This window comes from Phoenix dactylifera, chromosome 9 (assembly GCF_009389715.1).
Source record: "Phoenix dactylifera cultivar Barhee BC4 chromosome 9, palm_55x_up_171113_PBpolish2nd_filt_p, whole genome shotgun sequence".
Classification (NCBI taxonomy): domain Eukaryota; kingdom Viridiplantae; phylum Streptophyta; class Magnoliopsida; order Arecales; family Arecaceae; genus Phoenix; species Phoenix dactylifera.
The window spans coordinates 8,997,746-9,025,571 of record NC_052400.1 but is presented as its reverse complement, the minus strand read 5'-3'; the positions used below and the strand labels follow the sequence as shown (position 1 = coordinate 9,025,571).

General features: G+C 35.8%; 1 protein-coding gene and 1 pseudogene across 1 annotated transcript; one reads left to right on the top strand and one right to left on the bottom strand.

The window, feature by feature from the left end:
* Positions 1-8,156: 8,156 nt before the first annotated feature.
* Positions 8,157-11,762, bottom strand: LOC120111867 (annotated as a pseudogene).
* A 5,321-nt stretch (positions 11,763-17,083) lies between these two features.
* Positions 17,084-27,331, top strand: LOC120111988. Its single transcript, XM_039130560.1, has 5 exons — positions 17,084-17,512; positions 20,020-20,070; positions 22,349-22,482; positions 26,611-26,711; positions 26,803-27,331. The coding sequence occupies exons 1-5, from the start codon at positions 17,084-17,086 to the stop codon at positions 26,979-26,981; spliced, it is 894 nt and encodes a 297-aa protein (XP_038986488.1). The 3' UTR covers positions 26,982-27,331.
* Positions 27,332-27,826: the final 495 nt, after the last annotated feature.

Genomic DNA, 27,826 nt, shown 5'->3' with positions numbered 1-27,826 from the left:
CATACTCTAATGACAGCTTTGCAAACTGAAACAAGTAGGCTTCTAAAACTTGATCTCTATATCCAGCAAAAGCGGCTAGTGATCAGAAGATTGGTGTTTCCAATAAATAACAAAGCACCTGTGGATATTTCTCTTCCCAATCCTTGATAAAAGAAACATATCTAAGCGATAACAAGTAATTCCTATTCATCCAAAGTATAGCATTTGCTTCCAAATGGTGTATCGATTAGTTCCTCCTTCGCAATAAGCTGTTAAATAATTGCATCAACTTTAGACTATGTTGTCTTCCTCTATGCTCTGAAGACAATCTAATGATATCCCCAGCCAACATTTTGAGACCATTAACATCAACATAAATCTTAGACGACTTGAAGAAGATTACACTCAGGCCATGCAGTCTGTCACGAATCAAGAAGCATTCTCATCCAAATCCAAGAATAAGTGCAAGAACATTATAAATGGAAGATAGAAGCATATCACCATCAAACAAATCAAAGAATTTCTAAGATAAAGGAAAGACACTAACTTTTTTAGTGCTTTCAGCTATACGTTCGAGGAGGGTGTCGGAAGAGTAAATCGCCTGAGAGGTCCATGGGCAGTGTCAAGGGAAATATATATGAGCAGATTTAATAATTCAAAGAAGTATTGACCTAACTTTCGGTGAAGTTAACAATTTACAAAAGCTATATATAATATATATATATATATATAATATATATATATATATATATATATATATATATTGGTCAAAAATAGAACTTTCCAGCAAAGCTCAAAACAGCATTTTCGGAAAGCTTCAAAATGAAGCTTGTGCCAAAAAGCTGTTTTCAGCTTTTCGAAAAAACTGAAACAGCTTTCCAAAAATTTTACCAAATACCATTTTTTATCTAAAAGTGCTTTTAAAGGGCCAAAAAATACTAGTGCTTTTGGTACTTTTTGGCCCTCCAAAAGCTCTCCCAAATGGGGCTTTAGTCAGGAGCGGCCCAATGCATTTGGAGACTTAAGACGAACTCACTAAGGAAAGCTTTTATTTATTTATTTATTTATTTATAATTTAATGATGAAAAAAATTTAATAAGTATAAAATACTTATACTCGATGATGTTATTCAGACCTTGTCCTGACATATCGGCAGGACCACATACTTTCTGCTAAATAGTTTTGATAGTTGTCCATTAAAATCAGATTTCACAAGGATTTTACATAATCAGAGGATATGATTAGTGTGACGCCCTAAATCCGAGACCTAATGCAATCATCCTATTGAGGGATACAACAGATAATAATACGAAGTCAACTATTACGTTTAGCTTTCAAATACATCTCAAACAAAATATAATAAAAAAAAATCTAATTTTACCATCTATTAAATAACAAAATAAACACTAGTTTATAGCATCTAAATCTAAATATAAATACCATATCCATAATCTACAATATTTAGAAAATTACTAAATATAAATTCATAACAAACTAAAGAACTAAAGTTCTGCTATAAATAGCCAAGCTTGCTAGTGCGAACTCTAAACTTGGATCATTCTTCGATCCTACTAATACTATTTGTTTGAAGAAAGAAAAAAATAAAGATATATGAGTAAACAACTCAATAAATAAATCTTACACTATCTTACCAGATTACGTATAAGTTTTTTTACATCAATACATCATTTTAAAAAAATTAATAATTATTACAAAAATAAAGCATTTCATAGTACAATATATCAAAATAAGTCATAAAGCAAATCATGTATAAACAAACCCTCCATCTTTCGCAACATAGTTCCAAGTTATATTGTAAATAAATTTATAAATTATTTTTTTGCCATTTAGCCACATCATAGTTCAAAGCATTGCTCACAGATATTCATGTTACGGACACTTTAGACTTGTGATAAAGCTATATTTTGTAATCGATAAAAATTCATGTTTTGTATGTCAACTTTATACCTACTAGTAGGGTCGTGTTTTGTATAGATGCTAGCTCTAGGTATCGATCTTTTCCGAGTTTAGGGGTCATACATAGCTATCTGAGAGCCTTTAGAATACTTCTATTTTTTAAAAAAATATATACATAAATAGATGAAAAATACTAAATGGCATGATAAGATTCATATTTTATTACAAAGCTACTTTGATTAAAATCATTCATGGAACTATTTTTCATAATAAAGCATAATTTTTGTAATATATATGTTGATGCATAATTTTAAGAAAAAATGTGATATCTTCACAAAAAAATCTTATGCATGAAAAACATGATAATTTTAAAAATAATAAGAAATATAAGATCTATTTACCTCTTTCGCCTTAGCTGTTAAACATCACTAGGCAAATCTGGTAAACTTATTTAACATATTAAAAGCAAAATTAATTTTTATTTGATGATTTTAATAGAATTAAAAGTAATAAGAGAAGGCTTAATCGAGCGTGCAATGCTTTTAGGTGGGTCAAGTCTAATCAATTCGCTCAACAAATCATAAGGCACGGACTCGATCGAGGCCAAAATCATTCAACAAGGTTATTAGTAATGGTTTTAGAGACACTCGGTAAGGCTAGGGTGATCGATCTTGTAGGCGGCCCGGGCACTATGGTTGTTCAAGGTTTCCTTTGGAGAGATCATCTCGGATCCACAGAAAAGATGCAGGGAACACTACACTAGGTTCCATAGATCTGTTTAGGACGGAAAGAGGGAGATGAGAGAATGAATAGAGAAGAAACATGAGAAGAGGAGGGATGGTTCTCTCATTCTTTTTTCTTTTTTAATCTTTCTTACGAAACAAGGAAGGAAGAAGAGTAGACCCGGTGAATATGATCATGGTGGTCCGTCAAAGTGGCAACATTTGATGGTGGCGGCAATGGAGATCAACCGGCCGATGACGGCCGACAGGTTGAATTCAGCCCAAAAATAAGGCGAACAAAGGAGTTCTTGCTCGGTCATCCTCGGATCCCAGCATACTCATTGGTGACAGGGGTTCCGCTCCAAGCAGGGGCTGCTGCAAGGGTGGGGCAGGCCCCTCAGCGACGAACCGCTGACTGTGGTGGTGGTTCGAAAAACAACAAAAGAAAAAAATAGGAAAATGAATAAACTCAAAGTTCTACTTTAATTAAATAATATTTAATTAAGTAATAAATTAAATATAAAATAATAATATTTATTATGACATGTTGTTTTTTTTCTATTCATTATTCTTTGAGGATCGGTCGTGGTCTTAGGGTTCTCTTCTTAATGGATTTCTGACAAAATCGAGGTCGACGGTAGGTAGTTTAGGGCCGTGGAGGGGAAAGAAAACAAAGAGGAGGAAGACTAGGGCTTTATCTCAACTTCAGTGGCATTTTCAGCTCCGAGTTTCAGTGAACGCAAAGACAGACAATCGAGAATTCAAAGGGAGAAAAGAGAGAAAAGGGGGCTCGATGATCATCATTGGAGGAACATTAGAAGGAGGGGATTGTTTATATAGAGAATCCTAGGGCTCTGGCTTTGTCTCGAAGTCAACAGAGAAGAGCGGGGAGTCTTCCGCTGCTAATCGCACGCATAACATGCATAGGCCAACAATGGGCCAAGCCCCAGGCTGGCTCGATCAAGTAGATCAAACCTGGATCGGCCCTTCACAATAGGATAGGATATCTTTAATCAAATTCTACTATTGATCTCATCACAATTGCCACCTCACCTGACCTTTGGCATTGCTTTTTTAAAAAATTGAGATAATTTTTGAGCAAAATGGTCCCCCACACAAATTCCATTCAAAGGTGAAATATGTTTGCAAAGGTCAAAAGGCCAAAGTGAAGAGGCTAGGCAAGCAACTTCATATAACAAAATTAAAGGTTAGATCACATTTGGGTAATAAGTCTGAACTGCAATTCGACGCATATAATTTACCAAAAAAAAAAAACAAATATCAATTTGGATCAAGATCAGCTTGTTTAATCGAGCTTGAGTGGCCCGAGATGGCCAGATGCACTACCATGACTAGCACCTGCAATGCAATGCCGGCTTCTCTTTCTGAGTGGAGTGGCAGCATTTCATTCCCACCATGTAACCCAACTAAGAGTAAAGAAGACTGACACAGTCCACAGGTATCTAATTTGAGACCTGGCCATCCTTTGGACTTAATTGTGTTTCAAATGCGTCCACAGCAGAGGAAAAGATGGTATGTCATTTCTGATGTAGGCTCATACAATGCATAGTCTGGGCCAGTATTCCATTAATGTCTTGTTCTTCGCAAGAAGCCAAAGAAAAATTCCTACATTGAGGGGTGCACAGTTGTGACAGACTCTTCAACAGAAATTAACATGCAATGGGTAAATGATGATATTATTTGAACTAGAATAGATATTTGCATGACTGAAGGCCTATGTTCACTGGATGAAAAATAGCAAGCTCCAGCTTGTTTAAGAATACCTGTGATGAAATAAATGGCTACTGGCTACAGAATAGCTGTTCTTTAAGAACACCCATGTAGACAGTGTAAGGGGTTCTGTGGAACATCACCCTGCCATAAATCCCCACCGGCCAGGAAGCTCATGCCTTCAATTAATTTAAAGGAGCCACAAGTGTTGTTGCTTTAATTTAGTACAAGCCAATCTGATATTTTGCCACCTTCTAAGCCTTCTTGTCATTCCAATACCAGATTCCGTCATGTGGTCTACTCACAGTGGACTACTGCCGTGGGAGGGACGATGTCCATCAATTTGACTTCTCCTGAATTCTTCGATTAAAAAATTTTAGATTCAAATATCTATTTGATAAAAATAATATTCTACTTATAAATAGCAAGATATAAAATATCTATTTAATAAAATAATATTGTATTTATAAAATAATATTATTTTGTCATTATCTTTACTGTGGCAGCTAATAACTGCCTTGGTGGCCAACCTATTATTTGAAAAGATCCCATATAAGTTCATAAAAGGCTATTATTCTTTTCATTATCAGTAATACCACATGAGGGTGTAGTTTTCTGGTTTTTTTTTTTTTTTCTTTTTGTTGAGAGAGGGTGTAGATTTCTACTAAATGGTTATTGATAGTTTTCTAATGGAATTGAATTTCACAAGGATTGTGTAATTAGGGGATGTGGCTAGAACAAGATATCAAAAGATGTTTGCGAATCAAACTAGTAAAGCCTTCACAGTTGTACCAATACCAATTATTCTGAGATTGAATCTCACTTTTATGAGAACTTGAGAGTTAAGGGTATTTAGAAGAAAAAAAAATCTCCAATTATATATCTTATTGCATATGAGCCCTTTCCAAATTTAAAAAAAAAATCCATTTTCAAGTTATACCAGTCATACCATATTCGGCATGAATTTCTTTATCTTTTCCTTCAATACATGTATCAATGATGTTGTGTGTAAGTGCTAACTAACGGTGTTGTCGTAGCAACATAGCTTGGCTGGTAAAAGCATAAAAAATGACATTAAAGAAAAGCTAATATATTATTCATACATCGCTATTTGGTTTCTCAATTTTTGGAAAATTTAAAATTTAAAATAATCTATTCATTTTTTTCAAAAAGCAAATACCCTTGCTGTTATATGTCAAATATTATATTATAGTATTGCAATGATAATATTACTTAAAAGAATGTAACAAAACTAAATATACTATATTTTAAGTAACACATTAATATTATGTAATAATATTATAAATTATATTAAAAATAATATGTTACTTTTATGTCTTCATGTGATATGATGGTGTATATATATGATACCATAAAATGTATTAAAATTTATATAATGATATTATATCATAATATCAATATTAAAGAGTTATTGTAACTAATATGAAATATTAAGCATAATAAATTATGATATTTACAAAATATTATATAATATAGATATATTACTATATTATTATATATAGTATAATAGTTATATTATATAATATTGTGTTCATATTTAATATAATAAATATAATATTATTACAATATAATTAAATTATATTTTTATAATTAATATTAATTAATAATAATATATCAATTATATTTAAATATTATTATACCTACAGTATTACATATTTACTATAGCAGTACAAAATAATAATATTTTATGCTGCTAATAACATAATCGCAATATTAATATGATCTATTATAATAATTATATAATAATTAATAATATAAATTAAAATCAAGGATACAATCTATTAGGGTGAAATTAGTACAAAGGCAAGACTAGGACTACTCCAAGGAAGACTTAGAATACTGTATGCCCAAAAAAATAGACTTAACATGATATTGACAAGGCATAATTTATTTTAAGTTCAGTTTATAAGTGGTGTTTTGCTACCCTATCCAAGATTCTATGCTGCTAACCAGCAGCATCCTACTAAATTTATTTCGGAGCCTTGCATCCAAAGTATCTACCATCTGAATGGACTTTCTTGTTTGTGTATAATAAATGAATATAGATACATCATAAATAGGGTTGGCACACCACTGCTACAGCCCCAGAAGAAGAGACAGTACAGCACCAGATTCAAAGTTTTCCCCTGGTCCTCAACAGTACCTCGTTTCGCTACTTCGTCCTTTCTACTGTGGCAAAGGTCTTCCTTGGACTCTCTCCCCTGTTTCACTTCCAACTGCTTCCTACCTATGTTCAGAGGGACTTCAAACGGATAACTAACATCCCTGTCAGGGCAATACCTAAATATCCCAATTCGCCTATCAGACCAAGTATGTATTTAGAGATGCTAATGAAACTTTAGATTGAGTGGCTGCCTACGTGGCCAACCATTCTGAGAGTATCATGTGGGCCAGAGAGGGAGAGGTACCCGGACACTCCGTAATTTTTTATTTTCTGACTTTATTGGATGTATTCGTACACATACTGTATGAAATACCTGCTTTAGTCCCAAAAAACAAAGCAAGAATTCTGCTCTCAAAGTGATGCTGTCTGTATATCATCATTTACTTGAACATCACATGAAGCATTGATGGATGAAATTGAACCGAGATAAATTTCACTTGAAACTATCAAATTCAAAACATACTGTATACATAAACCTATATATGTTAAGACGCTATCTGAAAAAGGGGACATAGATTAGTAAGTAGGAGCATTGAGATTTCAGCAGGTAAGAACATCAGTGAGCTCTGATATCATGTTAAGATCTTTGCCAGAAATCTGAGCATTTAGATGGCTGGCCTAAGAGTATGCAGGCACTATAAAATTCTTCAGTCTACATGATGTGGAACCACAAGAGCTTTGATATCATGATAAGATTTGGATGTCCATCGGATGGATCAGGAATTGGCAAAGCAAGCTTATATGAGCTGAGCTTAAGCAATCTACACCCTGCTTTTCGGGCTCAAGCAGCTTGATACTCTGCCCGGCTCAGCTTAGTTTGGACCCCTACAATTGGATGCCCATCTGATGGATCAGGAACCAGCAAGGACAGCAATCCACATTATCATCATCATCTGCAGGCCACTATTAGCTTACTAGGGCAAACTGATAATGCTGCATTAGATGAAATGCAGCAAACCAGACTTCAAGGTCTGAAGAGAAACTAAATTATGAAACAAACCTAACATGGTAAAGGCTCCAAAAAGTTTTCCAATCCAAAAGATCATGACACAAAATCCGTCACCGCTACTGAAATTTAGTAGTTGGTGCATCCCAGCTAGCACATATGTATGAACATAGAAAAGAACAAAAGTGAAAATTGTAAATCGATAACGGCTGTTTGTAGAAAGACCAGTTATGTACATAATTGAATAGAAAAGTTTCTCTTGCAGAATTGTGAACATAAACTGTCCTAAGCAATACTTGCACATAATCATGACTCCTATGGATGCTCAAATTTTGTTCGTCAAAAGTTAAAATATGATATACAATTCCAATGAAACCAAAGAGTGAAATGTCATAAAACAAATAGAACAAAATCTGTAGGAAAGCACCACATTGCATATTTAGCCTTTTATGTATCAGTTAGATAGGTCTTTCGAGCATTGCAGAAGCTCATCAAAATTTCAAGCACTGTGAAGAGAATAGCAAATCTTTCTTTTCTTAAAAGAAGAAGATGGAGGAAATAGAAAAGCATTGTTCTGCACAATGATAGCATGCTGAAGCTTATTTAGGTACTGATTTGAGACTTGAAAGTGCTCCTAAATCCTACCTCTCAAGAAACTCATTGTGACACCACTTAATTAGCAGACATAAATCACACTATCAGGTTAAGCAAATGAAAGTTGTATATATGTCTCTCACATAAAAATAGCTCACCATCCAATTGACCATGCAAATTGCTGCAAAATCTGAGCGCTTACAAGTAACATTACATGATCGGCAAATAGAAGAAATAACAGTGAAATCACAGCATAATACATGCATTCTAAAGAGCAGAGACAGGAGAGGGAGAACAAAGAACTACCCTCTAACACAAAATCTCATCGAACTAGCTTCCTCCACTCAGTGCGACCCCGATTTATTTCAAGTCCAGTGCTGGACAATCTCAAGAAATGCAAAAAGTGATGGTGGTCTTTCTTGTGTTGCTTTCCGGTAGCAGACCCATTAGTGCTATAATCATCTACCAATTCCAGACTAGTGAGAGAATCAACCATGTCATATGCTGGCATTCTCTCCTGTAATCCAGGGTGATTGTCTGGAGTTCATGGGTGTCGATAATTTCTTGAGGCATGCTCTGTTATATAAAATAAATTCATTAGCTAAAGAATTGCAGATGAACTGAAAGTAAGTGGGCAAAAGAACCAAGACAAAGTCACATATCAAACCAATACTTGGAAACATATGAATTATCTGAGTCTTAAACTTATTGATAGCAATAAATTACCAAACACAATAGATATTTTGTAATTCTACTTACTTCAAGGACCCATCCAATATAAGTGACATTGTTTACATGTTGGTTCATGTCCAAATCAGCTCTCCTGGGCTGTAGATTTCCAAAAGGAACAATGTTTAGGGAAGTTTTATGGAAAATTCATTAAGCTATCTAAGCATAGAGGAAGTTAAAGCTTAAATTAGGCAAATAACTTACAACAAGTTCTAGTCGTGAATGTTCTGCAGGCTCTTCAGTTAGGAATTTTCTTCAAGCTGCCATTATCCTCCTCTGGAAATGCTAATCTGCATTGGCACACTAGACAGTCATATGTTCTATTACCATGCATCATTTGTCGTTTGTTTTCAGAGATGAAAAGAAGCAAATGCAAATAACAATAGGACTCAGATGAAGCTATCCCAGTAGTCTTTGTACTCACAATGAAAATGGCATGATCTGAAAGTAAACAATAGTAAACTACCATAAAATTATTTTTCCTACAAGTATCACAAGGTTCACAAAGACAATATAGCTAATGAAAGAAAGCAATTTAATTAACATTCAAGCATAGTTCTAGAGCACCTCAAATGAAAAAATCTGAGGATAACTAGGTAAGATGCAGCCATAAACTAGTTCCTCCTACAATTATCATCTTCTTTTGTTACTCTAATTTAATTTAAAAGGGTAATATTTTGGAGCAAGTAAAATGGATTATTGCATTTCCTGTATACCGAAACAAATGTTACATTAATTAAATAAAAAGAAGGAAGGCAAACATCATATAGCAGCATACCTAGGAGTTCTCGGGCAGAAGACAAGATATTCTTCCCTCACTTCATCACTTACTCGCTGAAGCTTCCTAGTATCTTGGTTCATCATTACCCACTTGCTGTACAGATTTACAGAGAACCAAACTGAGCAGGCAAATCTCTTGCGGAGAAAAAACTCCATAACAATGAAATTTAAAAAGAAGAATGATAACATTTCAGGATATTAGATATGTACAGATATCAATAAATATCTACAGCAGCTCAAACACCACTTTTTTCCCTGATTATGTCCAGACAAGGCCGTATCTATCAACCTTCTTGTCAATCTTAATATTTCACTGCATATTCCATTTCAAGGTTCTGAATTTTGTCATGGTCTATTGAACTGATTCTTTTCAATTCATAGGTGCTCTCTCAGATTAACCCCCTTTCCACTTTTTCTTTCCAAGAAATGAGGGCAACCTCCTTCTGAAAAAGTCCTTGTTTCCAGCACAAACAGAACTTTTAACCACCTTGGTATTGATGTTAAATGAAGACTCTTCGAAAATTAAATAGAAACAATAATTTAACCCTGCCATGTCCTTAACAGTGCTAATCAAACTGTTTTAAGGTCTCAACTTATCTCATTGAAATGAATAATGATTCTAAAATATTTGATCAGTAGAGAAGACTCATCCCTAACACATTTTACGAGTAACATGAATGAAACTCCTGTTGTTAATAGGTGGAAAGAGAGCATACTATGTAAACAATCATAACTAAATATACAGCATCCGCTATTTTAATTTTTGTTGGTGACAGAAATGAAGAGTAATAGTAAATAAAGCTAAGAAAAAACCTGGTGGCTCTGCCAATAACTTCACCAGTAGCCAAATCCTTGATAACCCAATCACGCCTGGTGCCAATTCTTCCTTCCCCTTGGCACCATGTTTCAATCTCAACAACATCACCCCTGCACCGTGAAAATACATTGAATGCTTGGAAATTAGAAATGATACTCCACAAATTTGTGCACTCACCAAGCAGGATACTTGTATATTTCAATGTGCATGCGGAAGTCACCCATATGAGGTTGAAGTTTCCTCATGGTGAGGGTGGTGGCAAACCCATCAGTAGAAAACCCAAGACTCTGTGCATGGTTGCACCCAACTTCCTACACCATGGCACCAGCAAAAACAAGTGTGAACGGAGATGATTAGGAAGCACCACCAGTAACCTATATGTTAAATCTTATTTTTTTTATAAACAAGCAATGAGTAGTTTGATCTTGGACAGTATTTTCGATAGGATAAGTCAGTTTGTAAAAAGTAACAAAGAAATAAATAAAGATATTAGTGAAAGAGAAAACAAAAAGAACTGCCAAATTAGCAAGGCAAATGGATGTTATTAATGTAAAGGAACAATGTTTATAAACCCAAGAGTCAATAGATAAACTCGAGCTATCGAAATAATCGAACTCACAAGAGGCTCATTTGATTAACAGATGAACTTTCCAATCCATAAACATTGTTTGGTGGTGGTGGTGGTGGTGGGGGGGGGGGGGGTGTGGGTCGCGCGCAAGAAAAAAAGAAATCTTGTCAATAAACACAATCCGTTGCTGTTTGCAACGTCCATTGTTTTACCAAACAATTGGGACAAATCCTCTGAATATGAAAATCCACAATCAAAACTCGCTTTCACAAATTTAACAATAAAATAAATCTAAGACTGAAGGAATATAAGAGAAACGAAACAATATCCAAACAAAATATATTCAGAAACCATTCGAATTGCGTTCAGAAACACCTGAAAGGAGAAAGAATGGAAATGTCCAAAGATCCAAAAAGAAGGAGAAATCGAATTAAGGTGGGTTTTTTAAGAGAACCTGGAGGAGATTGGCAATAGTCTCGACGGTGGCGGTCTTGTTGATCCCCACCTCGTAGCACCTCACGATGAAGCTCTCCTTGTATGACAGGCCGTCCTCCACCAGCCTCCCCAGCCGAAGACTCTCCGCCAGCCCCTCCCGCGCCCTCCGCCGCCGCAGCAGATAGGCCCGTCACCGCCGCCGTCTCCGCCCGGGAGCACCGCAACGCTGCCGCCGCCAACCGCCTCCGCCCCCCGCGGACAGCGCCGAGCCACCGGCATTGGACCGCCGCCGGCCCGCCGCCTCGCGACCTGGATCGGCCCTACCGCGCGCACCCCTTCAGCATGCCGCCGCCGCCGCCGCGAGAGTCGTGCCACGGCTGATGCTGCCTCTCCCCCTTTGTCGGACGACTCTCGCTCTCTCTCTCTCTCTCTCTTTTCCGGACTACATAACCTCGGGCGATAGGACCGATGGAACGTCTAGTTATGAAAACACGACTGAACTTATTAAAAATATCGAAAATACCACGCTTTTAACGAGGCTCGGAAGCTGAACCGTTGGATTATATAGCAGCGACGGAGAGCGACTGCAATGACAAATCGATGGTACAATTGTACGGTAAAAAGGTTTAGTCAGTATTTTAAGAGATAAATAAAGCTGCTGCCTGATTGAATCGCTCTTGCCGGAAAAAAAAAAAAAAAAACTCTTCTAATAATTCAACACTATTTTTTTGATTCTATTAACCATATTTATGCTAAAATAGTGTAAGCAACTATTATATAAAAAAAAATAAAAATTTGATCACCGACATTGCCGTCACCCCTCTTTCTCTCCCGGCTAGTGAGGTTTATCATTAACCAAGGAGTTAGAACACATTGATGGTACAACCAGCTTCATGCATGTACGCCTCTGACTCTAAAAGCTTTAAATGACATGAATAGTTGCAGCATAGCTGCCGGCTTAAACCAAGATATTCTTGCACGTAACCTTACATCTTTTAAGATGGCTTGACAAGGCTACCAAATAACTAAACATCTAAAACGAAAAAGGGAAACGTACATAAGGTGCCAATTCGAGCATTTTGGGCCCAACTTACTAAGAAGGGTAATTAACTGAAATAAGTTCCAAAAGTAATGTTTTCACCTCAAGACCAACGTTTGAACAAACTAGGCATGGAAGTCCAACATTTGATGTGGCTTAAAGTATGCACCCCTAAATGTTTATGGATTGCTCAAGCTTTTAATAAGTTCATTTCATACTGTTTTGCAAGCCTGTGTTAGTGTGTATTTAGTCTGACTAATTTTTTGAGTGAGATTCTAGATCCCTATAGTTTTGTTGGTTAACAAGTTGAGCTTGAAGTCACTCAAAAAACGAGCTAAGCTTGGGCCTTGCACTTTGATTTGGCTTACATGTGATGAACCAAGCTAAACAATCTCTGGCTCGAATCCATGTTCAGCTTGATAAGTTGATTAGCAGCCATTGCCAGCTTGTGATACTAGAAAATTAACAGAACTTCAAGGTTCATTACTAAGCTCAACTTGAGTTGGCTTAGTTTCGAAGAACCTTTAATATAACAAGTCAAGCCCAAAAAATACTTTGCAACATTATGCATTAAAAAAAAATAAAATTGATAAAGTGAGGGAGGCATTACTTAGGTCCTAGTATTTGGGGGTGTGACATTCTATATTTAAACCTACAACCTCCAGTTGCTAGGGAGATGAGCATGACCACTGCAATAAGTCCTAGTTCATAATATATAGGTAGTATCTTTCTAGTAAATAGGCTTTGATTTAATGGGTGCACCTCTTTTATTTTAGGAAGAGCGTCCTTGTTCAAACCATGGGAGGTGTTATTTTAAGTGCTTAACATAGGTAATTTTTATTCCATAATTTTATAAAATGATTAGTATTTGGTAGAAACTAAAAAGTTATTCTCTAAAAAAAAAGGGATCAACATTGCTCTACTTGCATCAGTGTTTGCCAACAATGTTTTTCTTTATTTTTTTAAGATCATTGCATAAAATGAAGCATCAAGAAGTAGCTCATAACATGCAAATTCATTAAACTTAGCTAAAACTTTTAATAGTCAATTATGATTAAATGAGAACTATAGATTCATTAGTTATACTAGAAAAAAACATTTAATAGCCTCATTCTTTAGAGAGGCTCCTAGACTCATGCAGAATTGACAAATGAGGATAGGCATTCTTTTTCAATTGTCAAGCTAGAGCGACCCATGGATCATTACCTTAAGTGGATGGTCTCTTGGCTATATAACCTAATAGTTCTCGTAACTTTTCGATGTTTCATATTATATTTTGGGTTTGGGTTGTTCTTTAGGTCTTTCTAACCTTTTCTACATGTAGGTTTTTAGGTTATGCGTTTGCGTGTTTTGGCTTTTTGGGTTGTCGAGCTCTTCTCGATTTCTTCTTCTTCATAATTTTTCCCAAAGCATTTTTTTCAGTCTTCTTATTTGTGTTTTCTCATGTATTTCTTGTACTTTGGTAGTTTTAGATAACTTGCTTAAGGAATACACTAGGCATCTTGAGATGTGCATCACTTGCGTTACAAAAAGTCAACAAGTATCTCAAAATTAACTATTTGAGGCAACCTACTTAATAATGGATATTTGCATTGCTTGCACTTGGAGATTTGCATTGTTTGCACTAAAAGTTCCGCAAGTATCTCAAAATTACTTACCTATCAAGGAAGTGGACAAGAGGGCGACAAGCTAGTTGCATTTTAGTTGGCATTCATGACCAACATATTCATGGATGCCCATGATCATTAAATGATGACCATTAGTATGGTAAATTAGAGATATAAATTTATTATATTATAAAATATTGTAATTTAAATATCATATGATATTAAAAATTATAATTTAATCATTGATTAATACTTTCTCTTTTTTTTGCAAGCATCCATATATCCTTTTTACTACAGTCAGACATTTTTTCTAAGGGAAATTATTAGTGTTAGGTAGTAGGCTACCGATCCATATTAATTTCAGACAAATGATGATCAGGATATTGTTGGATATAAATTCTCATATTGGTTGTGCTATATTTTAACATGTTTATGTGGTACTAAATTTCATCAAATTATCATGTGCATGACTTTTGGTTTTCTTTTTATCTTTTTTTTTTCATTTACTTTGATATATAGAACGCCTAGAGCCACTTGGTCCCTAAGTCCAACCAACCCCACCTAGGCAATAATTTAGGCTAATTGGGCACCAAGACATTTCAAATGGAAATGAAATGAGTGCGCGCACCTCTTCGGAAACGAACCCAAACCTCTTGTCTAAGATGTAATGGGCAATACCAATCGATCTAATACTCAATGATCACAACTTCTGGTTAAGATGTGTTTTTTACACATTGATGGATGGATTAACCTTTATGGATTTCTATAAATAGAATAAACTTATATTATTTACAAATTCTTGAAATCAGACTCCACATTAATTTTATTTATTTGTTCCTAGCTTAAGGACTCTACAAGATTGCTTGATGTAGGTTTGGAGTTTTAAAACAAGCTCCAAAGTGATAAAAGAAAAAAACTTAGACTAGTTAAGGAGAAACTAAGCTAACTCTAGATAATAAATGAAGTAATTGAATTTTAGAAAACCAGAGACGTAAAGATAACTAACTAACTAACTAACTAAAGACTATATATGGACAACCAATAGCCTAACTGCTACTGAAGGGTCCTCCCATCACCCAAATTGACTGCACAATACTAAAGGTGATGCTGCCTATCGGAATCCACAAAGCTCACCACCTTTGTTCCCCAAAATATGCCAAGGTGTTATAAATCTATCAAAGCTGTGGAGAATCCACACTGTTAGAAATTATGTTTTCTTCTAAGAGCAACCACCAATTAATGTATACAGAGAAACTTTTGCTAACTTCTGATATGACAATCTGAGGATATAAGAGGGTTTTTACAGATTCTAAGGCCTCTTATATAAGGATGAGCGAGTGCCCTTAGTGCTTAACTAAAACCTGAAATAAGTCCAAAGTTATTAAAACAAGTAATCTTGCCTTAAGGGCGATTCTAGAACAAAATCATTCTGAAACAGATCTACCATTGGATTTTTTTGGGTAGTATCTAGTTTGTTGTTGATTGGTTCGAGTTGGGTGGCTTGAGATTTTTCAGCTTTCTAGTTCTGGTCAGAGTTGAATGCTACTTCTTTGGGATGACATTGTCTTGCTGTCAAAATACTTTAGATGGTTAAATAGTCGCCATCAATTTAAGTAGGTTAGACTAGAACTAATTGGGATTTGGGAGTGGCTTTTATGCTATTAGATTGTTCTGATTATGAGTTTTTTCCATCAAATTCTTCTGTTGGCAGGTATTCTTCAACGACAAGCTATATGTTATCGGATTGCTTCTAGTGCCGGATCCCCTATTATTAGATTTAAAATCTAACTCTTTTCACTCTGACCTTCATTTAAGTTGGTTCCAACTTTCATCATTGCTACTGTCAATCTTAAAAGCTAGTTATATACTTTGAGGTGTACTTTTACCAAATTCATTCATACAATAAACATATATTCGAATTAGCACCTCTCAAAGATAGAAACTATGCACTTCAAAGGGGCAGAAGTTACTAACGTGGAGGTGAGAGTCCACTGATCAACACCATCATCCAAGGAAGAAGCACTATTAAAGGAGAACACAAGATCATTCGTTTCACTAGCTTATTCTAATTATATCATTGTAATCTTCACAAATGAAACGTTTATGACCTTATATGAAACAACAGTAGACTCATCCAATTTTTTCGATCAAAACTCGTGTTAGCCTCTTCAAAGTAGGTCCATCTCTTCTAACTTAATTGAGAGGCCAAGACTTATGGTGGGTTAAGAAAGACATTGGGGTTTTAGATTCCAAATCATGCAGGCTCTTATAAAGAGGAACCATATTATAAATTAAGATCAAGTAATTGTGACACCTAAAACCCAAGCTGAAACAAAGGAATAACAAGACTATTTAGCCTGAATCGACTATTTATCATCCAAAACCTATTTGAATCTAAACCTATTTATGGTAAGTCGAACATGGATCAGATTGATGAGTCGAGTCATTATTTGACAGCCTTACTAGAAGCTCATGTAACATAGGCAATCGTGAGTTAGAAATTAAGGCTTAGTTGAGTTGAATTGAGTGCATCATTTTTTCACAACAATGAAAAATACCAGCTGCTATAATTATCATTACTCCTAGACAGACTGATCTAATGGAGGATGACTATAAAGGCATGCATGGGTACAATATACCATCCAAAATTTTGTGAACTTAAATATTAAATTATATAGCTTGGTTCATGCAACATAAGTATCTTCTACTAATTATTGAATATATTATAGGCTGACGCAGAGTTACAAATCAATCAATCTTGCTAGAAACAAACCAAAATATCAAATAAATTATATGAATGTAAAGTTTCAACCAAATCAGTAACCTAATTTTAATTTTTCCAGGACCTTGCACGTGCAAATGAGTCAACTACTCAATGCTTCGGCAATCTTTTAACAACAATTAAAGAGAGAAAGAATTTAAATATTTTATGAAAAGTGAAAAAAAAAGGAAAAAAGGGGGAAAAATCGCAGGAGTAGCTTTGCTTCCTCTCTTTCTTGCCACGCTCCAACGCAAACTACAAGCTCCTGGCAGTATGCTTCTCCGCCCTTGGTACTCTCGGCTCCTCCGCCGAACCCTCCTTCTCTCCTTCTCCTCCTCCTCCTCCTCGCCAACCTCTCCTCGATTCGTCGAATCCCTAAAGCTCTTATCCCCATCATCCCCCCTGCCCGAAGGCTTCCCAACCCTAGCTCCGATCCGTCGCGCCCTCCCTTCTCGCCACGCGCTATTGCGCTGCTCCGCGAGGCGCATCGAGGATGCCGCGCCGTCGATCCGTGAGACGGCGGAGGAGGTGCGAGAGGCCGATGCGAGGGTGGTGGAGGGGGAGGCGGCAGGCCGCGACGGAGCGGGAGGGGCCGGGCTGAGCGTGGCGGTCGGAAGCCCTAAGCTTCCGTTGTGTCTGAGTATGTATCGAATGAGCCTGGGGGATCAGGCGTTCTTTCTCTTGGCGTTCATCGCTTCGACGGTATAATTTTTTTTCCATTTTAATTATTTTGTTTTCTTTCTGGTTAGTGCCTTTTAATTTGTTGCTACGTGCTTTGATGGATTCTTCCCAAAAAAATTATTCCCGTTTTTTTAAGATGAAGAATTGGTACTGTATGAATCATTTCCTTTTTCTGTTGTTATGCTTGCTGCTGCAAAATATCATCTTTTGATGCAATAATTGCAGACTTAGTTTTCATCTATATTTCTCCATGTTACTAGGATATGGATTTCATATTCTCTGCTCTTATCTGCAATCGTTTCTTTTTTTTAAGATAATGTGTTTTGGAGAAATTAGATGCACAGATAGCTCAATTGTGTTAAAACTTTTAACTTTTTTTTTAAAATAAAAATGCAGTCATCACGGGAGTTTTGTTTTATCTGAACGTGTACAAGTTTATATCAAACATATTTCCTATTTTTCTTTCATCTGATTCAATCATAGCGAGTTCTTACAGTCTTATTGTGTTCCACTTGCATCACGGATCTTTTTCTTTTTTTTTTTTTCCTTTATGTTACTGTCTGCTGGGAAAATTAGGATTTCAGAATACCATAAATTTAATATTATGTTTTATTATGTCCTTTTAACTTCCTTTTCCAGTTTGTTAAGTTGGAAATTTGGTGTTTTTAATTAAATTCTCTTTTATTAAATCTAATGGTAAAATGGGTATCAAGGGTCTAATTTATAAGTAGAATACTTGTGCTCCCCCATGCCCCATTTTCTGATTTTTGTCATAGCATGGTTTAACTAAGATAGACATGAAGAACCAGTATTTTTGACCATTTATTGTGTAAATTTTATAATTATGTACATGATTCCTTTCAAATTTTCCTGCATTGGCATGATGTAACTGAATAAGAAGTTTTAGTTCAGTAGTAATTTTCTCTTGCAAAATTTGTTCAATTCATGAATTGTCTCAACTAAAAAGCCATGGGGACCTTCATAGTAAGATTTACATCTCATGGCTGATATGGAATCACCTATTTTTAGTAAGTTTCCTGCTGTGACCAAGATTAATCTATCTTACTGAGACACTCGCATCCGGCTCCTAATATTGATGTATGATATCTGTCCATATTATGAGTCTCAGTTGTAGCTTACAAAGATTGGTGGAGAGTTGGATTCTTTGAACAACCAAGTTTGATCATCCATTTTGGCATTAGAAGAGAGTATTTGTTCTTTTTTTGAGATTGATATAGAATGTAAGGATTGAAATAACTCCACAAATTGTTATTTTTCTTACATCCATATTAATTGGAAAGTTTGGATGAGAAACAAGTATGCAAAGACCTTAACAAACAATATCTTTTTAAAATTTTTCTTTTAATGTTAAACAAACACATTTAAAGGTATAAATATATATTTTAGTTAAAACTATATTTTATTCTATGTATTCGGATATCTTCTTTTATTTTCTCATTGCCAAGTTAGACACTAGGATACAAATATGATTCTGATTCTTGTAGCCATAACCACGCAACACTGAGATTAATGTACTTGTAGCTGCCTAGGATATGGGAATTTATTACTGGTGTGTTAAGCAAAAATTTTCACCTATATCTGTATTCAAGTATATCATTTACTATACTATATCCCGCTTATGTTAGTTCTCTTGGTCATGAAAAAAAGGTGTGGCCGGAATGGAAGCATGTTTCTTGTCTTGTCAAATGCTTTTGGGGAAGAAGATTGGCAATTTGTTTTTCTATGAACGGCAAAGTAGCTAGGAGGATGTTGATATGTACTAAATTCCATGTATTTGTCATAAGTGAGATATCAAATCCCAGCATATGATCAAAAAGCAGGGCCCTTCTGTTCTCCTCAATATTAATACAGGCATATGGGGGGCATCCTGAACTATGTTTCGATGATAAAGGAAGTAATAAATATTATATCTTTAGTTCAAATAGGGTGACAGGCTCCTTTTGCTTACATCATTGTTGACGGTGGTTTGTTTAGAATCTCTTCATATGTTGTTCATAATTGTGATGGCATGAAAAATATAATTCCAAGTTCATAGTTGAGATCAAAAGGGAAGATTGCTTCTGCTCTCACTTTTGTTGACAGCGGTAGATGGAGAACCCTTGTGTTCTTACAATGGCCTATTATGGATAATGCTGCCAACCCTCTGTTCTCCCACCCAGGTATCTGTGCTTGTCATTGGAATACTAGTTTGTGTTGGACAAGCATTGGAACAAAGAAGATGCCTTAATGCAGCATATGGTGGTGAAGCAGGTGTTGGTAGCATTACTTCAATATTTCTATGTTATTGTATTCCCATATATCATGTGCAATGTCATATTGTATTTTAGATGAGTAAGGTTCAAACAACATCACCATTTTAGTGGTGCCTGACTATCTTGCATAAATAGGCTACGAGCTTAAAACTCAATGGGAATAGCACTTAAACTTTTAGGTTTTTAATTGTCTTTTCATGTTCTTTTCTGATTGATTTGAACTGATATTACCAATTGGCTCAATTTTTGATGCAGACTTCTATCGCATTTACCAGCTTAGTGATTGCAACTATTCCAACACTATTTGTAAGTTTTTGGTTTTATTCTTCTATGTAATCTTGTACATTGGATTTTAAATGCTTGTGAGGAGATTAGGGGCATGCATATGATATTTACAATTTTACATAGTATCATTAGTCTTGGTAAAGCTTTGTAGATTTTGTGCTGATTCTTGCTCATTCAACTTCAGTTAAATGAAGCTATAGTTTTGTACATAGCATATGACTAATATCAATTATTGTATTACTTAAGATTGAGAATGTTAGTTTGTGCAAATTAGTATGTTGTTGCTTTTAGATTCAAAATATGGTCAATATAGAAGTTTCACTTCATAATGTTCAAGTCACTTGTTTCATATCCCAGACTTGGAATCCTGCTTTGTCGAGGAAATGTCAGAGTAATAGATACATCAAAAGATTTAAGTAGATTCCAGTTGTGAATTGGTGTATTCATGTCAACTAAGCAAATAGTATGTATAATAGAACAGTAGAAGATTAAGTTGTACTCAACAAATTCAGTTACAGGCAACTCACTGTTTTTGAGCCGATGATCTTTAATGTGTTCTTGTACACAATTTTTGAGCTAGTGGTGATATTTAAAATTCTAGATGCTTACTATAATTACAATTTAACATTTTGAAGAGGGCAACTCTGATCCTTCATGTGCTCTTTCCACTTCTTTTATCTCATCTTCCTGTTTCCACTTTTTGTTTTTTAGCTTCTAGACTTTCGATACTTCTTGTTAGAGCTACCTTAAGTTTGAGTGGAAGTTCATATGTCTGGCTTATTTAGTATTCTCTTTGTTGTTCTATCCTGTCTTGCTAAAGTTTATGATCTTCATGATTTTGATGTAGGGCCTTTAATTGGCTCTCACTGTTTTCCAGACAATTATTTGTTTATAGTTTAAACTGTGTCTCAGTTCAGACTTGAACCGAGCTTTATTGGAGCTCGAGTTCAAGAATGGATCAGTTGGAGGGTTTCAGTTGAACTTAGATGCTTGAATAGGCTCCTATTTCACTTAGCTAGAAAAGAGAATCAATCAAGCTCATTTAAATAGAAAACCACCTGGCCCAATCTTGAAGTTAATGTTTGATACACATTTTAACTGAGGTTGATCAGGCGTTGGCTTTATCATGCTTCACCTTCTTACACTTGTACCCCTGCTATACTTTGAGGTATAATGACCCAACTAGAGCTTGCAGCATATGCCTTCCTTGTGTGTCAATTTTGTTTTCCATGTGCCTGAGCACTTCTGCTTGTCATCAACTTAGCTTGCTCATGAACATATTTTGTAACTTGGACTATGTTGCCATCACTTCTGCTTGTCAGCAAACTGGCGCATTGTCATGTGCATGAGCACTTATTTGTGGTAGTTTGCTCTTAAGAATTTTCCTAGCTTAGCCTTCAGCCTTAACACCTAAGCTATCTTTTCTTCATAGCTTGTAGTCACTATTTCGATGCCTTCCTCGCATTCTTATTTCCTGTAACTGGGTCTACTTTAGATTAGATCATTGAGCCTTCATAGAATGGCAAACTAGAAATCTTGTTTTTCTATTAGTGGTCGTTGGGTGGTCAAATCATCATTTTCATGTATAACATGATATGCCTTGTCAATATGAAGGATAGACCAGTCTTTCTAACAGAGAACAGGTTGCTATTTTTTGGCTAGTTTTCCTTCAAGTAGATCTAACTATAGATTATATCATTGAGCTGTCATAGCATCGCAAACTAGAAATCTTGCTTTTCTATTAGTGGTTATTGGGTCCAATCGTCATATTCATGTATAACATGATATGCCTCATCAAAATGAAGGATAGACCAGCCTTTCTAACATAAAACAGGTTCTTAGTTTTTGGCTAGTCCAGCAAAATGCCAGAAGTAATGCCTTTGCGCAAAGGATAGTTACATTTCAATCTGAAGGTGAAGGTTGCAAAAATATTACTGATATCGTTTTATAGTTCTCTGAAATTATCTTGAAGATGGTTCACTAAGAGAAATCTGTGCTTAAATTCTGTCTAGTTGAGGAGAGGTATTGAAAAATATTCAACTGTGCAATAAATCTATTAATTTGCACAATAGCCTAATATGCGTACTACCAATAGGTTTTAGGCTCCAAAATTCTGGTAATTTAACATGAGTTTACACTGTTCAAACTCATACTTACTTTCCAAGTTTAACAACTATAAAAAGCATGGACAGGTTCAAGTTTTAACTATAGAATTGATATCTTGAACAACTAACATTGTTCTTACATTCTTCAATGACATGTTCCATCCCAGTTATATATATCCCTTTTCCTTATGTAGGCAATGAAGAGAGCTGCAACATCTCTTGCAAGGTTGGCAGATACTGCTCGAGAGGAGATTCCTAGTACCATGGCTGCAATCAGACTCTCAGGCATGGAGATCAGTGATCTTACTTTGGAATTGAGTGATTTGAGGTATGCAACTATAGCTACACTCACACACAAAGAGAAAAAGGAAAGATAAAAGAAAAGAATTTAATTGCACATGCCAAATATATATTACTAAAAGGAAACGTGGATTTCTTCAATTTAACATTCTCATAATTTTTTCCACTAAATGCATCCTCCATATTTTCTGTATTCTGATAATCTTTGATGAGTTAAACTGTCCTTTGATTCTTTAGAGAAAGAACAAAGAAGTTTTCATTGCTTGCTGCATCCCTGTCATCATGCAACAAGATGGGGAGAGTAATGATCTGTATCATAAGGAAACTGTATACCTTACAGAATTTTACTCCACTTAAATTATATTATCACAAACAAATTCGAATATAACGCTTGGAATTTATCATAGTGATCTGCCCTCAGTCTATCATTTCTAGAATTATGCATCTTCTTTTATAGTGTCTGTGTTAATCATAAAAATGAGAAGTTGTTACCAAAGTGTATGAAGGAGTAGCTAGAAGCCTAGAAGTGTTCTGGAAGCAAGTATAATTTAAAGAAATCTGGTCTGCTGGTAAAGTGCTTTAAATTGAGGCATTGAACTGGATTTATTAATATGATTGTCGTTAGAAGAGCAATTTATCTTAAGACCAAAGGCTTACTCACCTGAAGTATGAGTGGATTTGGAGGCGGGTAGAGTTGCAGGGAAATGGATCTATCAAAGCAATTTTGAATAGGGAGCACTTAGTAAGTGACTGTGGCAGCAAGTTTCCTGAGAGCTTCTAAAGTGGTTATTATGGTGCCATAGGTAGACAAAATCCTCCTACTAAGACGTAAGGAAGCACTGGTTCTTTGTTGCCATGTAGGAATTTATAACTATTTGTGTATGCTGACCCATTTTATTTTCTCCTGACAATAAAGGAAGAATTATCCACTCTTATCAAAAAAAAGGGGAAGAATAATTCAGGAAATATGTGTTATACTATTTTAGTTGTAGAGTACCATGAGTTAATCTCATAATGTATGGGAGTTGTGTCTTTATCAATGTTGAATGCTCCTTTCCCTCTGGCGTTAATCTATTGGTATACTGTTAAATATATCATGGAAATTAGTCATATTTGTGCTGATGGATATTTATATCATCTTTTTCTTATATTTATCGTGGGAAGGTGGGTTTCTACCTGCTGCAGTTGTGTAAAGTGGTGGAGCCAAGAATTCACTTGCACAGAGGTGGGGGTGGGGTGGGGTGGCTTGATTAATATATTATGATATTTGAGGAATATGGAATCTTAAAATTCTGTAACTGTTTGTGGCTTAATAATTGTATCGAGCTCAGGATAAATTTAATCTAAAGCTTCGTTTTTCTTTTAGGCTCCAACATGATGAACATTACATGAAGAAGAAGGAAATTTAGTAATAACCACCAATGTGTCTTTAGAAATCTAGATATCTTATATGAAATTTAGATTTTTAAATAGCTTATAAGAAATGTTTTTTTTTAAGATTTAAGAAATGATTTTCTAGGAAGCATCAAGCAATCAAAATTAATCAGTTTGGCTAGAAAATATTGCAAAGGTTTTTGGGTAGAAACATAAAAGCATCTGAGATTACATAGATGATGAGTGAACAAATGAAAATTTTAAAAAAAAGCTTTTGAAAAGAATGACATGAGAAACATCTTCAAATGAAAGAATAAGAAAGAGAATGAACAAATGAAAATTGAAAAAAAAAGCTTTTGAAAAGAATGACATGAGAAAAATCTTCAAATGAAAGAACAAGAAAGAGAATTGAAAAAACACATATATTACTTTTGCTAATATATTGCTTGCAGGGCATTTGGTTCCACTTCTGCGAATGCCCAAAAAACATAGTGATCTCCATGAATATCTCATATCATTGGATTCTTAAGTTACCTGTTTAGGATTACTATCAGTGGTTTAGGAAATTAGAAGCAGATAGAGAAGGAATCCTTGGTAAAAGGAGGCATCGGGCCTTGATTATAGTGTGAGGCTCAGGCTTGTTCTGTGACGGGCCCACTCAGAATGAATGGAGTAAATCATTTCCATGCTAGCAGGGATTAGTTAAGTTTTGGATGGAGTAGATGAAGCCCAAGCTAGTAGGAGCTGGTGTTACCAAATTTTCAAGGGGGGCAACTTCCGCTTCTCACCTCTCTATCTCCACCAGTGGTTATGTTCCTATTGCAAAAATATGTCTACGGGGAGTGGGAACCTCAAACCTAACAAAGAAAATGCAAAGGGGATAGTATGCACGTTCCAGCTCCTTGACTAACTTCCTAAGCTATGATGCTGCCGCATCATAGGATACTAGTATGCCACAATCACATCAGTTAATTCTTTTACAAGTAGAAATCAGCTTATTACCTAGATAGCAAGAAATTTTGACTTGTGAATGCATCTACAGAAAGAGAATAAGTGGACAGAAGAGATTCAGTGTCTTCTTTTTTTTCAAGTCCATCGTATCCCTTATGTATCTCACTGCCTACAATTAATGCAAGAAAAGTGATGGGTGGAATACAGTGGTTGAGTGGGATCTGTTTAAAAAGTGAATGAAAAGTTACAGGCTTCCACATAGATCTCTATGCAAACTCTTGGAAAAGATGGGTAGTTGACAAGACTTGGCTCCCCTTTGTAAAGCTAGACATCACCCAAAATGTGTTCATTGGTAAAAAAAAATAAAAGAAAAATAAAATTGAGGTTCTTCTCCAAGACCCAAATGATGGTTTCTCGTGTTACTCTTCATGCCTTCTTGAGTTCTATATCTTCTCTTGAAGTTTCTTATACTGAGATTTCAGCAAATTACAATCTCCCCTACTCATTAGTCAAGCTTCCTAGTACATGGATATTTTACTCACTTAGGGGACTTGCAAAATGGCGTTACAGAAGACTGCCCATGAATAACCCGTCTTAAAGGGTTATAACAGTTACTCTTGTATCAACTTAATTAAATTATTTCATCTCTTAGGATTAAAGACTGCATTTATCTCAGCTTTTTATAGCCTTCAAGTGAGTGATTTCACAACCTGCATCTCCTAAAACCTCAATGTTCACCATAAATTCAGTAGTTTTGCCATTATTGTGTGGATCAGCACAATATTTCTGCTTTGTTTTTTTGGTCTGGTGGTTGATTGCCAGCCATGTCGCATTGTATGATTCCTGCCCCAAAGGGCACACGACCATGAGATGGTGAAATAATCTCCATCTAACTGAACATGTATGTCATCAATGCACCGTCTGAATAAAACTGGAGACTGCCGCAATGAGCACCAATCTGAGCCTGGGAGTCTACAGTAACATTTTTTCCTCTTGCAAGATATTTTACTTGGATCCCCCGCATTGCTGCATCAAACACTAAATCTTCCTGACCGGCGGCCATATTGTGATGCTGCATAGGATATGATTTCTCATATTTGATAATGTAAGCCAAGTGTTTGGCGTCAATTAATATACAAACAGAATCCACTCTGTTCTGCCAAGCCACTCTCAGGTATGAAGTCAGTGAACAAACAGAATATGCCTTGAAGAAGAAAACCTAATCTATTAACCTTAACTGACTCCTGCTGAAGCCCCGTTTTTTATTTTGATGGGCTATATCATCCCACAAAATTATGTGGAGATCACCGCCAAGGGTGTCCTCATGAGAGTGATGAAGATGAATTAAAAGTTACAAATTCAAATAATGACTGCCCTTCCAGACAGAGAGGAGTCAGCTTTGCAACCCTCCAATTTGATGGTTGTACCTGTACACGAGAGAACTAAAATCCTGCAGTTTGAGTTGAGATCACTGAATTAAAACACTCATATATATTAGAGTTTAGCTACTGAGTTTGATTTTTCTTCATCTGACTAATTCTTCTTTATGTTGCTGCCCACTTCAGAGAAATGCACAACTTAGATTAGTAATAAATCTGCTTCTTAGTGTAGGTTTATGAGCTTATCAGGTCAAGTAGTTGAAGGTTAAAATCGTAAAATCAGCAGTAGTGTAATATGGTTTGTTATCATTCATCAATTTCTTGTTCTTAATGAAATGGAAGTAGTTCAGTCACATTTTTTCCATTGATCACTGAACTGATTTGCAAATTAGTGTATTTTAGATCTGGCTTCAAAGAGTGACTCTTATACAAGTGTTATCTCTACAACACAGCCAAGAAATAGCTGATGGTGTTAGCAAATCAGCACAGGCTATGCAGGCTGCAGAAGCTGGAATCCGGCAGATTGGTGCCTCAGCTCGGCAGCAGACCATGTGTATGTTGTCACTTAGATTTTCTCATTCAGATGCTAAAACCTGTTTTCTTTATGTTGAGCTAAAGTGATTTTATGCTGATGTTTACATCAGCAATGATACAGGAACGAGCAAACTTGCCCAACATTTCTCTGCAACCTGTGGTAGCCGGTGCTGCAAGGAAAACTTCTCATGTTGTTGGCCAGGCTAAGAAGACTTTCATGAATATTATTTCACGTGGTAATGAGTATAGCTCAGAGGGTGAAGACATGTCCAGCAAAGCGGAGTTTTGATCATGCAAAAAATGACTCTGGAAGCAAGAGTGCTTCAGTTTTTAATGTTCAACTGCTATAGTTAGCAGCAGTTGATCTGGCGTCATCTTTGTCCAAAAGGTTGGTGCTGATCCTAGTTCATCTACATTTAGATTAAGACTCGGAACAATTTAAGGTATGATCTAACATCGTTGTAGATCTTTGCATTCTAATATTTGTTAAGCAAGATGTTGTCAATAAATATTACGGGCATCTAGTTATGTGGTTGTTCATTCTCTCTTAGTTCTGCAGCACTAGTAACATTGATAAACTTGTGGGTTGTTTGAGGCCACACTTATTACAATATTTTCACAATGTCATATTCTTTGTCATATCTAATCTCATGGTAGAGGTATGAGATGTTATATTTGCACCTAAACTTGCTGGTTGTATGGCGGCTTGTCGAGTCATGTTCGGCAGGCTGGCCAACCACACCATACTGCAACATGACATGTCCCAATGACCAACTCTCTAGTCCACATTGGCCATCCATGCATCAAGCTCCATTGCCTTGCATGAAGCTAGAAAAGCTCTGCCAATCTTGTTGCTAGACTCATTGTCGCCCCACGTCTTCGTCGCAACTCTTTTCTACAGCTTGAATTGTATTTTTGTTCCACAGAGTTGCTAGGGTTGTGCTGCATCTTCGGCCTGTAGGTTGAACTCCCATTTGTCTTCTTGAACCTTCTCTAAAGAGAGATGGCCCCAACATAAGCATTGGGAGTGGTATGAATACTTCCTAACTAATTTGGCCCTGGGGTCTGTTTCTGACATCATTTGGAAGGAAAAAGGCTGGGCTGATTGTTTAAATGACTGTTCAGAAGATCTAA

Excerpts from the sequence above, each read along its gene's own strand:
- LOC120111988 (XM_039130560.1), top strand. The coding sequence starts at position 17,084 with ATGCTTCTCCGCCCTTGGTACTCTCGGCTCCTCCGCCGAACCCTCCTT. Across the intron at positions 20,071-22,348 it reads CAACTATTCCAACACTATTT|GCAATGAAGAGAGCTGCAAC; the intron begins GTAAGTTTTTGG and ends TTCCTTATGTAG. Across the intron at positions 22,483-26,610 it reads TTGGAATTGAGTGATTTGAG|CCAAGAAATAGCTGATGGTG; the intron begins GTATGCAACTAT and ends TCTACAACACAG.